General features: G+C 53.6%; 1 protein-coding gene across 1 annotated transcript in view; it reads left to right on the top strand.

The window, feature by feature from the left end:
* SULT2B1 (sulfotransferase family 2B member 1) overlaps window positions 1-14,466 on the top strand; it is a 31,532-nt gene that overhangs the window by 14,901 nt on the left and 2,165 nt on the right. The window contains exons 2-5 of the mRNA XM_036275008.1: window positions 5,591-5,730; window positions 8,580-8,788; window positions 11,055-11,181; window positions 11,719-11,813. Coding sequence (XP_036130901.1) covers window positions 5,591-5,730; window positions 8,580-8,788; window positions 11,055-11,181; window positions 11,719-11,813 — 571 coding nt within the window. The remainder of the gene's footprint in view (window positions 1-5,590; window positions 5,731-8,579; window positions 8,789-11,054; window positions 11,182-11,718; window positions 11,814-14,466) is intronic.

Here is a 14,466-nt window from a genome sequence, read left to right as displayed (position 1 = left end):
TGGTAGCAGAGCCTGGGTTCAAATCCACATCTGTATAGCTTCTGAAGTGAATGACTGAGCCCCCACCACAGGGGATCTGAACTGGGGACCGGTTTATTATTGCACACCTGTCATGTGCCAGGCACTGGGGATAAAATCCTGAATGAACCAGACACAGTGTGTCCTAGTGGCAGATGGAGAGGTGGAGGCTCAATGACAGCTATCTGCTGAGGCATCCTTTAAAGACTGCTGTGTGACCTTGGGGAAATACATTAACCTCTCTGGGCCTCCATTTCTTCTGGCAAAAAGCGCTGCGCCCAGTACCCACTTCTTGGGGTTCTGAGAGGAGTCTGTGATAATGCATGTCCTTGGCATAAAATTTCCATAAAGGTGGCTCCTTAGCCCCACTTCCCCTGACTCCCAGGGCCCAGAGGGAAGTCAGACGGGGTCTTGGAGGCCCGAGGAGGCTAGAGGAGTGGGCAGGCCCAGGCTACGGAGGACCTTGAGTTCTGGGCTGAGGAGCTGTGGCCATGCAGGGGATGAACAAAGGGAGAGCATGGAGGCCAAGAGACAAGGAAGGAGGCTGAGTTGAGGGTCCAGGGGGCAAGGAAGAGACCTGAGCTGGACTGGGGCATTGGGGACAAAGGGAGGGCCAGGGCCTGGCAGACTCTGGAGGTGGGAGGCAGGAGGGCCGACGTGTTGGGCCATTCTCAGAGTCCCATGTCCTGGGGTCCCGAGCAGGGGAGACCAGGCCCCTTCTAGGCAGCTGTGGAGGTGCTCTGCCCGTTGCTGGTTATGTGGGCCGGTCCCCCCTGCGGCAAAGACCTGACAGAGGTGAAGATGCCAGGCTGACTCAGTCATCCTCATTCCTCCGCTCCAGTCGAGCGACGGTCGCATGCCAGGCCCTGGACGTGGTGTGGGAACAAAACGGGCCTGTGACCCAGGGAGAGGAAAGGTCACCCGGGCCCGATTTGATTTACAAGGTGTGGAGAGCAGACACGCAGCACCTGTTTTTAGGACATGCTGTGTGATCCAGCCAAGCAGGGGTCTGAGTGGGGGCCTCCCTGGCCTGTGAGCACCGGCAGCAGAGGCAGGCGGGGAACGGAGTTCCTGGCAGGAAGAACAGCAGATGCAAAGGCCCAGAGGTGGGAATAGTACTCAACACATTGAGGGGCTTTAGCTGGAGTGTGGGGTCCACGGGGAAGGAGGGACTGGGACAGAAACTGTCTATAGGACTGATGCTCAAACCCCAGCTCGGCTTGGTACTTGCTGTGTGGCCTTGGTCGAGTCACTTCCCCTCCCTGAACCCCCATTTTCCCACCCGTAGCATCATCACGTACAAGGAGATTTAGTCTCTCTCCCATTCGTGCCTCAAACTCAGTGAATATTGATGCGCAGTTATTTACGGAGCGGCTGGTTGTTCTGGGCTCCGAGGGAGCCGTGGTTTGGTTACTGCTGGCCTGGAATGAGCAGGCTTTGGGAGTCTCTACAGGCCCGCGCTGAGAACCGCAGAGGGAGGTGGAGGATATAGCCAGTGCTCTTTGACTTTCCTTCACTTTTTCCTGCTAAAGCCTTCATGCATTCATGCATTCATGCATTCATTCATGCATGCACTCATTCATTCGCACATCTATTTGTCCACACATCCATTCGTTCATTCACGCACCCATCAGTTTAGTCACATATTCATTCATTCATTCAGCAGTCAGTCAGTCCGTCCTTCAGGCAAATACTGGTTGAGCACGGGCAGAGTCCCAGCTCTATGGATCCCACCCTGGGCTCCTGGGGGTGTGGCTCGACCAGACTTGGAGATGGGAACTGCTCATTTAAACACTCAGTGAGCCCTGGCTGGTTTGGCTCAATGGTTAGAGCATTGGCCTACGGTCCAGAGAGACCCAGGTTCGGTTCCCACTAAGGGCACCTACCTTGGTTGTAGTTTGTCCTTGGTTGTAGTTTGTCCCCGGCACTCGATGTGTCCCTTTCACGTCAATGTTTTTTTTTTTCTCTCTCTCTCTCTCTCTCTTCCTCTCTTTCCCTCCCACTCTATCTGAACAAAAAATGGAAAAATGTCCTCCGGTGAAGATAAAATAAAAACCTTCAGTGAATATTCAGGGACTCCTGAAGGGCACAGGATCTGTTCCTCTTTGGCGTCTCTGTTTTCTTCTGCTGTAACCTGGGGAGGAAGTTTTTCCCTGAGGAGCTGTCCTGAGATCAAAGCTGAAAATGCTGACAGTTAACGAATGCGTTTCCTCAGCAGGTAGCAGGAGCCAGGTGCTTCCCAGTTTTACTACTTTTAATCCTCAAGTAGGATTAAAACTGAGGTAGAGATTATCGTTATCCTCATGTGACAGGAAACTGAGATTCAAAGAAATTCGATCTGCTGCCAGGGGCACAGAAAGGGCCAAGGCCCAAACACTCAATTGCTGATCTGCCTGGGAACTGACGACCTCACAGCCCCCGCCCACTGGGCTAAATCTGCCCGGCAACCGGTGACATCACTAAGACTGTGGTTCAGGCTCAACCTATGGAGTACCTGCTAATACCTCTGACCCATAAGGACAGTAGGATGTGATGAGCGCTTACTGAGTGCCAAATGCTGTGCGAAGCAGTCCCTCCTCCGGGTTCACAAATGTCCATTGTTGCCTCTATTACTGTGAATAATCATGATTTTAGCCCAGATGTATTGACTGCAGACCATGAGCCAATCATTTTTACGGCTATTGACACATTCAACCTTCCCACTATTTCTACCGTTAAAAATTAGCAAACATTTATATAGTACTTACTCTGTGCCAGACACAGTTCCAAACACTTTTCCATGCTCACAACAACCCCGTGAGGTAATGATTATTATCATCCCCATTTTATGGATGAAGAAACTGAGGCACAGAGAGGTTGAGTGACTTGCCCACAGCCACACAGCTGGTGGGACATAGACTTCAGACCCACGTATTCTGGCTCCAGGGTCTATGCCATTAACCAAGACACTGTGCGATTTCTCTTATCCCCATGTTACCATTGAGGAAACTGAGGCATGGAGCGATTTAAGCACCTGGTCTCAGCTGGGCTAGAAAGTGCCAAAACCAGACTCTGGGCATGTGATGTCCAGTTCCAGAACTGGGCCCTTATCCACACTTGTGTCGCGGTGGCCACTCAGAAGCAGAGCCTGCAAAGTCGCCACCTCCACCCCTCTGAGGTGACCAGCCCTCCCTCCTTGTCCCATGGGGAACAGCCCCCAGCCAGGGACAAAGGAGCCTTTACCAGCTTTGTAGACCACACATCAGCTTCCCAACAGTCCCCCTCCAACCCCCTCGGGACACTGCCCTTCGGGAACCCTGGCTGACTGGGCTGAGCCTCCCCAGAGCCCTCCTGGGACCCAAGGCAGAGGGCACAGTTCTCTATGTAGCCTCTGTCCTTCTGCCCCAAGCCTGAGCCTGATGCCAGGCCTTGGAGAAACTCCCCATCCCACAGATCTCCAAAGCTAGTGGAGGAAGGCCTTCAGGAAAGACACCAGGAGCTTGCTGGGTGAGTCGCAACTTTCAGTGGGCCTCAGTTTCCCCATCTGTCAACTGGGCGGACAAGGAGGAACTAACAGAAAAGGCCTCTGCAGGCCACCTGCGTTTGCCACCTCACTGGGTCCAACACCTGGCCTCCTTTTTATGAAAAACAGTTGTTTTCATGGGAAGCGTATTTTTTTCTTTAATGTTTTCATTCATTCAGTGAATGTTCTATTAAAGTAAAACTCACAAGCATGTTGTGCAGTGACTCAACGCATTTTGCAAAACGGGCACACCGTAATTACCAGCCCCCCATGTGCCTCTACCCCACAATTCCTCATCCCCCCAAGGGTAACCACCACCACCCCCTCCTAACACACAACTTCCTTTCCCGTGTTTGAACTTCCCGCAACTGGACGGATGATCTGGCCACTCTCTTGCCCCTCATCCTCATCCTTCATCTTTCATTCAATACTACGTTTCTGAGGGGTTTCTTTTGGCTTGTGTTTTGTTTTTATTGATTTTCAGACAGACAGGAAGGGACAGGGAGAGAGAGAGAAAGAGAAACATTGATGTGAGAGAGAAGCATCAATCGGTTGCCTCCCATGCACGCCGACCAGGTATTGAACCAGCAACCTGGGTATGTGCGCTCATCGGGAATTAAACCAAAACCCTTCGATGACAGGTTGGTGCTTCAACCAACTGAGCCACGCCGGCCTGGGCATGTTTTTGAGTTTTTGCCTGTGCAGTTGGACTCCAACCCTCTTTTTTTTTTTCTTATCCTCACCCGAGGACATTTTTACATTTGTCTTCAGATAGAGTGGGAGGGAGAGAGGGAGGAAGAGAGAGAGAGAGAGAAAGAAACATTGATGTGAGAGAGACATATCAAGTGGTCGCCACCCACACTACCCCAACCGGGGCCAGGGACAAACTGCAACGGAGGTACGTGCCCTTAGCGGGAACTGAACCTGGGTCTCTCTGGACCGCAGGCCGACGCTCTAACTGCTGAGCCAAACAGGCCAGTGCTCAATGTATTGTCTTAAGTGTACTATAAAGATACAGATGGCCCTGGCCAGTTTGGCTCAGTGGTTAGAGTGTCGGCCAGCGGACCAATGAGTCATGGGTTTGATTCTGGTCAAGGGCATGTACCTCGGTTGCGATTCATCCCCGGCCCTGGTTGGGGTCGTGCTGGAGGCAGCCACTCGATGTGTCCCTTCCACATCCATCAATGTTTCTCTCTCTCTCCCTCTCACTCTATCTGAACAAAAATTGAAAAATGTCCTTGGATGAGGATAAAAAAAAAAAACCCCACAAACACCCAATGAAATATGTCCCCAACTCAACTTCACCTTAGTCAGGTCCCCCAAATCCTCATCCCTCTCCTACACCATGGACCGGGGACTCTGGGGGGATGTTGCGACAGAAAGAGACAGTGGATGAAATGGATAGTTCTCAAAACATCTCCCATTGGGCAGTTTTACTTTTGTGATTTGGAAAAGCAGCTCAAGTGAGGGGCTTGAAGCTTAAGACAGGTTTAGCTTCTCAATGACCCCACGTGTGTGTGGGGGGTAGCAGGAGGGGGTGGAGTACTTCTTTGGCCTCAGTTGGTTTCCTCGCTGGTAAAATGGGGTGGCGACTTAGCGTCTTCCTCCTGGAGAGTTGGGGTGAAAACTAAATGTACGGAAAGCATCTAGTCCCGCTTTGCAGATGGGAAGTGCTCCATGTCCCACCAGCTGTGTGGCTTTGGGCAAGTCACTGACCCTCTCTGTGCCTCTCTGTCTTCATCCATGAAATGGGGACAATAATCACTGTCACCTCATAGGATTGTTGTGGGGTTTCAGTAAACCATTCTCACTTTGCAGATGAAAAAATCAGGCACAGAGAAAGCCCCTTGCCAAGGTGCCCCTCGCCCGTCTCCTCGCTCCTCCCGAGATCTCTCTGCGGCTTTCTGCTGCCTCTGTGTGTCCTGGTGACCTCAGCTGTGAAGCTGGACACGGTGCAGGTTCGGGGATCTTAGGGAACTTGCAAATGCAGGCCCCTGGCCTTGCACCTTCCCAGGTGACCTGTGTCCTCACCTCCTCCCCGTTCTCATGGTGTCTCCCACCCTCCTACAGCCAGAAGCTGTCAGGTGAATACTTCCGGTACAAAGGCATCCCCTTCCCGGTGGGCATCTACTCGCCAGAGAGCATCAGCATCACGGAGAACGCCGAGGTGCAGGATGATGACATCTTCGTTGTCACCTACCCCAAGTCAGGTACCTGCTGGGTTGGGCTGGGGGTGGTGAAGGGAGGAGACAGAGGACAAGAAGGGCACGCTGAGGACTACAGGGGAAGGGGAAGGGGCTGGGTTTGTTCAGAATGGGGTGACCTTGGCCTTTGCACTGGTGCCCCCCCAGCAGATCTCAGATCCCTCCCCTGCCCCAGGTCAGCTCTCACGTCCACAGAGGGCCTTCCCTGTCCTCTCCATCCCCTTCAGTCACCTCAGCCCTTACTCCACGTAACACTACCAACCGCCATATATTTATCTGTTGATTTCTTCTCTGGTTTCCCCACTAGAATGTGGGCTCCTGGCGGGCAAATATCTTAGTTTGTCTTATTCACTGCTGTGTTCTTTTTCTTTGAACCCGAGACAGTGTCTGGTACATCATAAGTACCCCGTAAATGTCTGTGGAAGAAAGGGGGAGGGGGAAGGGGGAGGCTCTGCAGTGACTTCGCTGCAAGTCCTTGGGGAGGTTTTAGTGCGAGAAGGGACAGACTTCAACATTTTCTTTTCTAAAATGATGAGTTGACTTTTTTTAAAAAGTATTTTTGAAATTTTTTCAAAATCTGACGTTCATCCTTTCAGCGTGGAGTTCTATGTGGGGTTTTTTGGGTAACAGCTTTGAGATACAATTCACATACCATTCAGTGCACCCATTTTTTTTTTTTTTAATCCTCACCTGGGGACATTCCTCCATTTTTTGTTCAGATAGAGTGGGAGGGAGAGAGAGGGAGAGAGAAACATCGATGTGAAAGGGACACATCGAGTGGTTGCCAGCGCACGACCAACCAGGGCCGGGGACAAACTGCAACCGAGGTACGTGCCCTTAGCGGGAACCGAACCCGGGTCTCTCTGAACCTCAGGCCGACGCTCTAACCGCTGAGCCAAACCGGCCATAGCCAGTGCACCCATTTTAAAGTGAGATTCTATGGCTGTTGTGTATTCACAGTTGTGCAACCAGCACCACAATCAGTTTTAGGGCATTTTTATCACCCCAACGGGAAACCCTGTACCCATTACATCACCTCCCAACCCCCACATTCCTGTGCCCAAGCCCCTGGCCATCATTAATCTACTTCCTGTGTCCATGGATTTGCCTGTTCTGGACAGTTCATTGAGTGCGTGTCCTGTGTGACTGGCTTCTTCCACTCAGGGGAACGTTCGCGAGGTCCCTCTTAACCAGTTCCTCGCTGATCAGCAGTGACTCGATTCCAACCCTGTGCCTTTATGCACACTGTAAGCTTTGTACACAACCCCCCATCTTACACGTACATCGCGTGCACACGTGTGCCTTTGCACAAGTCCTTTTTTTTTTATTAAGTAGAATAAGCTCCTAGATATGGAATTGCTTGGCCAAAGGGCCGGGCATCTGCAGTTGTGATGGATATAATCAAATGTCCCTCCATCCAAGTTGTAGAAATCTATTCCCCAAACAGCAGGCTGTGTTTGAAACAGCTTTGGAGATGCAAGGTGGTGATATTTGCACCAGGTGGGTGTACTTAATGCCACTGAACTATGGGTAAATTGGTAAATTTTATGTTCTCTATATTTCACCACACACCCACAAAAAAGAATGGTTAGCTAATAACAGGGGAGTAAACTACCAAGGGGTAAAGAGAGCCCCAGTGGATCCTGGAAGAGTGAAGACAGGGAGCAGCCAGGCCGTCTACGTCTGAAGCAGAACACCCAAGGACATTTGCTGGGGGTGGGGGTGGCGGGAGTGTCACCGGGTCCATTGCACTGCTGGCCCCTGTCCATCACAGCAGCCGGCTGAGCGGAGCCTGGGAAAACCGGGCGCAGAAACGCCAGACTCCAGCAGGGTTCCTCCAGCGCCCTCTACTGACAGAGCTTGACATTGCACGGCTGGCAAAGGAGAAATGTTCGCCGGATGCAGCAGCTGAGAGGCGCTGGAGCCGAGGGCCAATGCACGGAGAATTCCCAGGGTGGTAGTTAGAATCCAAGGCAACAGAATACTGACAACAGGTGGTTGTTAACATTTATCCTTCTCATTATTTCTGGTCTAACTTGCCTGTAGTCTCCTGGAACCCACACCTGTGAACTGGGTCATTGATGAGGTCCCTTCCTTCCCCATTTGAGGCTCCCCACAAAATCACGGGGTAATTCCCAGGAAGGGGCAAGTGAAAAGAGCTGAAAATTTTAAGTCCAGTCACCTGGATTCAATTCCAGCTTCCCCGGTGCGTGGATGGATTAGCGAGTCCTCCGGCCCTAATACATGAGCCTCAGAATCTAAGAAGCCGGACCCAATAGTTTGTTTCCCATCCTGTAACTCCAATCGGTGCTGGAGGCAGGGAGGGGAGGGTGTGGGGTAACCGAGCAGCCTCAGGGAGCCTGGTTCCTTCAGCCATGGCTCTGCCATCCCCGGAGTCCCCATTCCCACTGGGTCTCTGCATCCAGCCAGCAGACAGGGCTCAAGCGAGTGGGAGTCACATGGGATGTGTTTATGGACCAGGCCTGGAACCCACTGCACGTGGCTGCCACCTGCACGTCCTTGGCCAGAGCTGTCACGTGGCCCCACGCAGCTGCAGGGGAGGCTGTGTAGTCCGGTCAGAGTCCCTGTAGGAAAATACAAGGGGGCTGGGTGGATGGCTCTCCAGTCTCTGCCACGTGCCACCTCCCAGCTCTGCCACCTGGGCCAGCGACCTTGTTTCTTTGAGTTTCAGCTTCCTGCTCTGAAAATAAAGATAACCAACTCCACTTTCCCCGCTGGGTGTGAGGAATCCGGGCATAAAATACGTAGCCATTTGTGCAGTAAATGAAGCCATTATAAATCTCCCTCTTCGCCCCTCCCCATCTCCCATTAATTTGCCCAATTTCTCCCACCAGGCACCAACTGGATGATCGAGATTCTCAGCTTAATCATAAAGGACGGGGACCCCTCCTGGATCCGCTCAGAGCCCATCTGGGAGCGGGCGCCTTGGTGTGAGACCATCTTGGGTGCCTTCAGCCTCTCGGACCAGCCCAGCCCCCGCCTCATGAGTTCCCACCTCCCCATCCAGCTCTTCACAAAGGCCTTCTTCAACTCCAAGGCAAAGGTGCAGGAGGAAGGGCTGGGAGGTGGGGGGAGAGCGCACATAACTAAGTGATGAATTCAGCACATATTTACTAAGCACCTACTATGTCCTGGCCCTGATCTAGAACAGTAGTAAAAAAAACCACAATGTGAGCCCACATTCTAAAGGGAAACAGGCGGCCATGGCCGGTTTGGCTTAGCAGTTAGAGCATCGGCCCTCGGACCAAAGAGTTGTGGGTTCAATTCTGGTCAAGGGTATGTACCTCGGTTGCAGTTTGGTCCCCGACCCTGGTCGGGGTCATGTGGGAGGCAGCCAGTCGATGTGTCTCTCTCACATCGATCTCTCTCTCTCTCTCCCCCTTCCTCCCACTCTATCTGAAGATAAATGGGAAGATATCCTTGGGGGAAGATTAAAAATATAATAAGTAAATAAAGGGGAATAGGCAGAGAATAGATGGAATAAATAAGAAAAACATTGAATATGTCCAAGATGAAAAATTCACATCATGAAGGAAGAGAGGGTTAGAGTTAGGGGTGGGTGTTGCAGTTATAAGTAGGGTGGTCAAGGGAGTCCCCAGCAAGAATGTCCCTTTGGAGTAAAGACCTGGAAGGTGAAGGAAGAAGCCAGGGAGGGGTGTCTGGGGGAAGAAAGTTCCAGGGAGAGGGAAGAGTAGGTGCAAAGGCCCCAGGGTGGGTGTGATGTGTCTGAAAACCAGCAAGAAGGCCCGTGTGGTGGGAGCCAAGCGAACGCGCCGGAGAGCAGTGGAAATAAGGCCAGGGAAGTAACGGGGCCAAAATGTGCAGGGACGTGTGGGCGGTGGAGCCAATTTATGTTTTCAGTGATGCCCTCTGGTGGCGAGGTGGGGAACAGCCCGTCACGAAGAGGGCAGAAGCGGGGAGAGTCGGAGTGGACGATGCGGTTGGAGGCGACCAGGGTGGTGGCCGTGGGGGTGAAGAAAAGGGGGTGTAGTTTGAAGGTAGAATCAGGATGATTTGCTGACAGATTGGCTGTGGGTGTGAGAGAAACAGATGAGTCCAGGTTGTCTCCAGGGCGTTTGGCTGCAGGAGACAGGGAGGATGGGGCTGTCATCAGCTGAGACCCAGGGCAGGGAGGAGGGGTTTGGGGGAATATGGGGAGCCCTGCAGTGGCCCGCGTCGCCCAGGTGTAGGTCGCCAGTGGGCAGCGAGGTAGATGAATCTGGATTTGACGGGAGAGAGATCCGGGCTGGACACAGATGTTTGCAATGTGCAGATAACAGATGGATAGATGAGTAATTAAAGCCACGAGACTGGTGAGATCCCCCAGGAAGTGAGTGTAGTCAGAGACAAATGGGGACAGCAATCCGGGACTCCCTGAGACCACCCTCAGGCTCTGCTTCACTGGGAGTCAGAACTCAACAAAACTGTTAGACTCCGGCGACTGTCACTACACCGAGAGCAGCGATTAAAGTCAGCGAGGGCAAGAGACACGTGGGGTGGGCGGAGACAGTGCCAGCTTCCACCCAACGGCTTAGTCCTCGCCGCAGTGACCTGTGACAACAAGCACGGAGCACTGTCACCCCAGGGACACTCACCTGAGCCTTGGTGCCCAGGGTTTTTGTTGGAGGTTGGTCGCATACATGGCTGACCACCATGGGGCTGACCTAGATCTTGGGGAAGGAGACAGTTGACAGGGAAGGACATGTCTGATGGGGCTGCAGGGGAATTGGTTATAGACTATGAACCTGGTAAACAGATTGGAGCCAGGTAATCCAGGCCTCAAATGCCAGGTCCAGGGTCTGGGACTCTGTCCAGGGCACTGGACAGCCAAGGAGGGCAGAGTCAATTCTGGGTGAAGGAACACCCTCTGGGGCTGTGTGGAGGTTGGGAAACTAGGCAAGAGGCAGGGAGGGGGCTGGAGTGAAAGTCTAGGCAGGAAAATTTGAGGCTCTTGGAAGAGGAAGGAGGGGCAGCTTTTCTTCTCTTTTGGTTGACACCTCTTGCCCTGATCTCCCCGATCCTGAACTCCATCCCTTTCTCCTCCACTCTCTCCCTAAAGCCAAATGTCCTTCCACCTGATCCAGAAACAGTCCCTCTCTCCTCCTAGAATGTGGTTGGAGGGAGCTCTCCCTGTACTCTGGGATGAGTGAAATGATCTGAGCTACCAAAGCTGGGAAGTTCCTGAAAAGTCTACCCTGAGTCCTTCCTGCTGCAGGGTCAGAAAAGGGGGCTCAAAGCACACAGCCTCAGGGGCTGGGGTCCTGGCCGTGTCTGACTCCTTCTTCCCTGTCCCCAATACCCATACACAGGTGATTTACATGGGCCGGAACCCCCGGGATGTGGTGGTGTCGCTCTATCATTACTCCAAGATTGCGGGGCAGTTGAAGGACCCCGGCACCCCTGACCAGTTCCTGCAGAACTTCCTCAAAGGCGAAGGTGAGGACGGGGAAGGGGGATGTGGGGGGAGAAGCCCCTAGTGGCCCAGACCGGAAGAGGGACAGAGGGATGAGAAGGAGAGAGAGGCAGAGATACAGGGCATTATAAAGGGCGAGGGAGACAGAGAGGAGACCAAGAGAAACAGAGAGACTGAGACAGAGAGACAGAGAGAGACAGAGGGAGGGAGTGAGACCAGGAGACTGAGAGAAACACCAAAGACAATGAGAGGAACAGAAATGGGGAGAAGAATGAAAGAGAGAGAGAGCACGCGTGCACACGTGCGAGAGAGAAATGGTGGATCGAAGCTCCATCCCAGGTAGAGGGCGTGCAGGAGGCGGTGGATCGATATGTCTCCCTCTCTCTAAAAATATTTTTCTAAATCATTTTCAAAAAGAGATGAAGAGAGAAAGAGCCAGGAAGGCAGAGGGACATGGGGTACCAGATGTGGAGGGCACCCAGCTTGAAGGGGCCAGGCCTGGAGCCCCAGCTGGGTGGCCCTGTTGCCCGGCCCTCACCCCTCCGCCCCTCTGCCCGCAGTGCAGTTCGGCTCCTGGTTCGACCACATTAAAGGCTGGATTCGGATGCAGGGCAAAGAGAACTTCCTGTTTATCACCTACGAGGAGCTGCACGAGGTGATTCCCCGCCACCCGGCCCAGCACCCCCCTTCCTCCCCTCCCCATCCCCTACTTCCCCTCTGGTAAGGCCTGCTCCGCTGTGGATGCATTAGGTACTGGGGTGACAGCAATGAGCAGAGCAGGGTCCCTGAGACCCCGGAGCGGAGAGGAACCAGGGATAAGTATATAAAATCAATAGCAGCTGGGGAGAAAAGCTAAGGAGAAAAAGGGTTTTCCGTAGGGTGGTTGGGGAGACCTCCAGGAGAAGATAACACTTAAATGAAGATCTGAAGGAGGAGAGGGAGTCACGGAGCTATCTGGGGAAGGTGTCCTGGGCAGAGGGACCAGCCAGTGCAAAGGTCCTGTGGTGAGAGTGGACGTACTTGGTGTAGTCCAAGGATTGGACCGAGGGCTCCTAGCCAGAGCAGAATGAGTGGCGGCGAGGTGAGAGATGAAGGCAGATAGTAAGGACTGTGGCTCTTCTCTGAGTAGGTGGGCACCATAGGTGGGTTCTGAGCAGGGGAGGTGATAGGATCAGTGACACCATGTGAAGCTGTGACGCGTGGAAAGTGAACTTCACTGGCGGCTGCGACCTGAAGGGAACAGGGAAGCCGTGGAAGGAAAAAACAAACTTTGGAGTTAGGCTGGGATCCTGTCTGGACCCCATCGGACATTACCTGGGACGGGCATCCAGGAGAGAGATGCCTTCTGGCTGGAGCAATCAGGGAGGGCTTCCTGGAAGGAGGGGCCATGCAGAACGCCGACAGCTTTGCGCAGCTGCGAGGAGGATGCTGAGCTCCTAGCTGGAACAATCCACGGTGAACGTGCCCAGCTGTTCGAGGTTTTTAGCGAAGATCTGTGCTGAGCCCGGGAGCCTGGGAGGCTCCCAGTAGGTGTCCCTTTACCAACGGTCCCAGACATGTTCCCTTCGTGTATTCTTCATTGTTGCTGTTGAGAGTATCACAGATGTCCCCCGTTTCCCCCTCTGCTCCCTCACTCCGTGTACTTTTCGTATTCTCCTTTCTGTCGGTACTCTTCGTAGTGGAAAGAGCCTGGACGTTGGTGTCCGATGACGCGGTTAAATCTCTGAGCCTCGGAAGCCTCATCCTTAGAATGGGTGAACAGTGCCAGCTCACAGGGCTGTTGTGAGGGCCGCAGTGCCCGGCACTGGCATACTGTAACCCCCCGGCCAGGTTAGCTCCCAGGACCTTAGCGGAGCGTGTAGTCATCGCGAGTGGGTCCCGAGCCAGGGTCGGCCTGGTCAGAGAACCGTGAAGGCCAACGGCACGCAGCCGGCGCCGCACACGGACTCACTTCATCCCCACGAAGTCCGGACACGTGAGCTGTTGGACTGAACCACATGAAACTGCGGCTGTTCAGTAATCTTTTTTATTCTCAATCCTCACCCGAGGGCATTTTTGCATTTATCTTCAGATAGAGCGGGAGGGAGAGAGAGAGAAAGAGAGAGAGGAAAACATTGACTGGTTGCCACCCGCACGACCCAACCAGAGCCGGGGACAAACTGTAACCGAGGTACATGCCCTTAGTGGGAACCGAACCCGGGTCTCTCTGGACCGCAGGCCGACGCTCTAACCGCTGAGCCAAACCGGCCAGGGCAGACATTTGGTAATCTTATACGGTTCACCCCAATATTGCTATTTTAGGAGGAGGGAACGGAGGGTTTATAACCTAGAGCGCGTTGGTAACTTGTCTGAAGCACAGAGCTCTTCCCTGCGGACCCCATGGGTTGTTTCTTTTTTTCTCATCCTGGTAAGCTTCTTTTGATAGAAAGATCCAGAAAAGAGTTTGGCATCACCCCTCCCCCCTCTCTTCCACCCAGATTTATTCTCCAAACCCAAAACTGGGCCACGCAGCCCGCCAGAGTCTGGGCTGCCCTGGGTGAGAAGCACCGGCAGCACGTCAGATTTCTGGGACACGTCCGTGGTTCCAGAGGATAAAGGGCCGATGGTTATGAAACCGGGAATGGCCTGGAAAATTGGGGCTGAGGCTGGTGGAGCTGACCGAAGGCTGACTGTTCCCGGTGCAGAGGAGGGAAGGCAACGAGTTAGAGGGGAGGACTGTGGGTTGTGGGGATCCAAATCCCAGTCCCCCCCTGGCTGTGTGACCCCGGACAAGTGCCTTCCCCTCTCTGGGCCTCCAGCGACCGATGGAGATACTGACACCTCCCTGCAAGGCTATCGGCAGCATCGGCACAGATATACTGGAGGGGCTTGGAGCAGAGCTTGGTACACAGTAGGCGCTCAGTCCACAGTGACTTGGACCATCATTGTCACAAGGAGGACAGACTTGCACTCCATCTGAATCGGGGGGTTTGCCAGGTGGGGAAGGGGGCATGGGGCCTTCCCAGCAGCCTCGTGCCAAGGGCTGCAGGGAGCAAAGTGCAGGGATGGTGAGTCCCAGGAGGAGGGGGTGGGAGCACCCAGGAAGGGTGTCTTGAAAGCCAGGCCTGGTGACTGGAACTCTTGTCTCGGGGCACTAGGGAGCCACAGGAGGGCTGGGAGCAGGCTCAGATTCCTTCCTTGCCTGGGGGACTAGAGGCAGGGAGGCCAGGGAGGAGGCCAGGGCAAGAGTCTATAGGGAGAGAATTAGGCCTGGCCAGGCCTGTAGGGACACAGAAGGGGCATGACAGCGGGAGTGAAGGGCAGAGGGA

This window comes from Molossus molossus, unplaced genomic scaffold (genome assembly GCF_014108415.1).
Source record: "Molossus molossus isolate mMolMol1 unplaced genomic scaffold, mMolMol1.p scaffold_m16_p_21, whole genome shotgun sequence".
NCBI lineage: Eukaryota > Metazoa > Chordata > Mammalia > Chiroptera > Molossidae > Molossus > Molossus molossus.
This window is presented reverse-complemented; position numbering and strand designations above follow the sequence as displayed.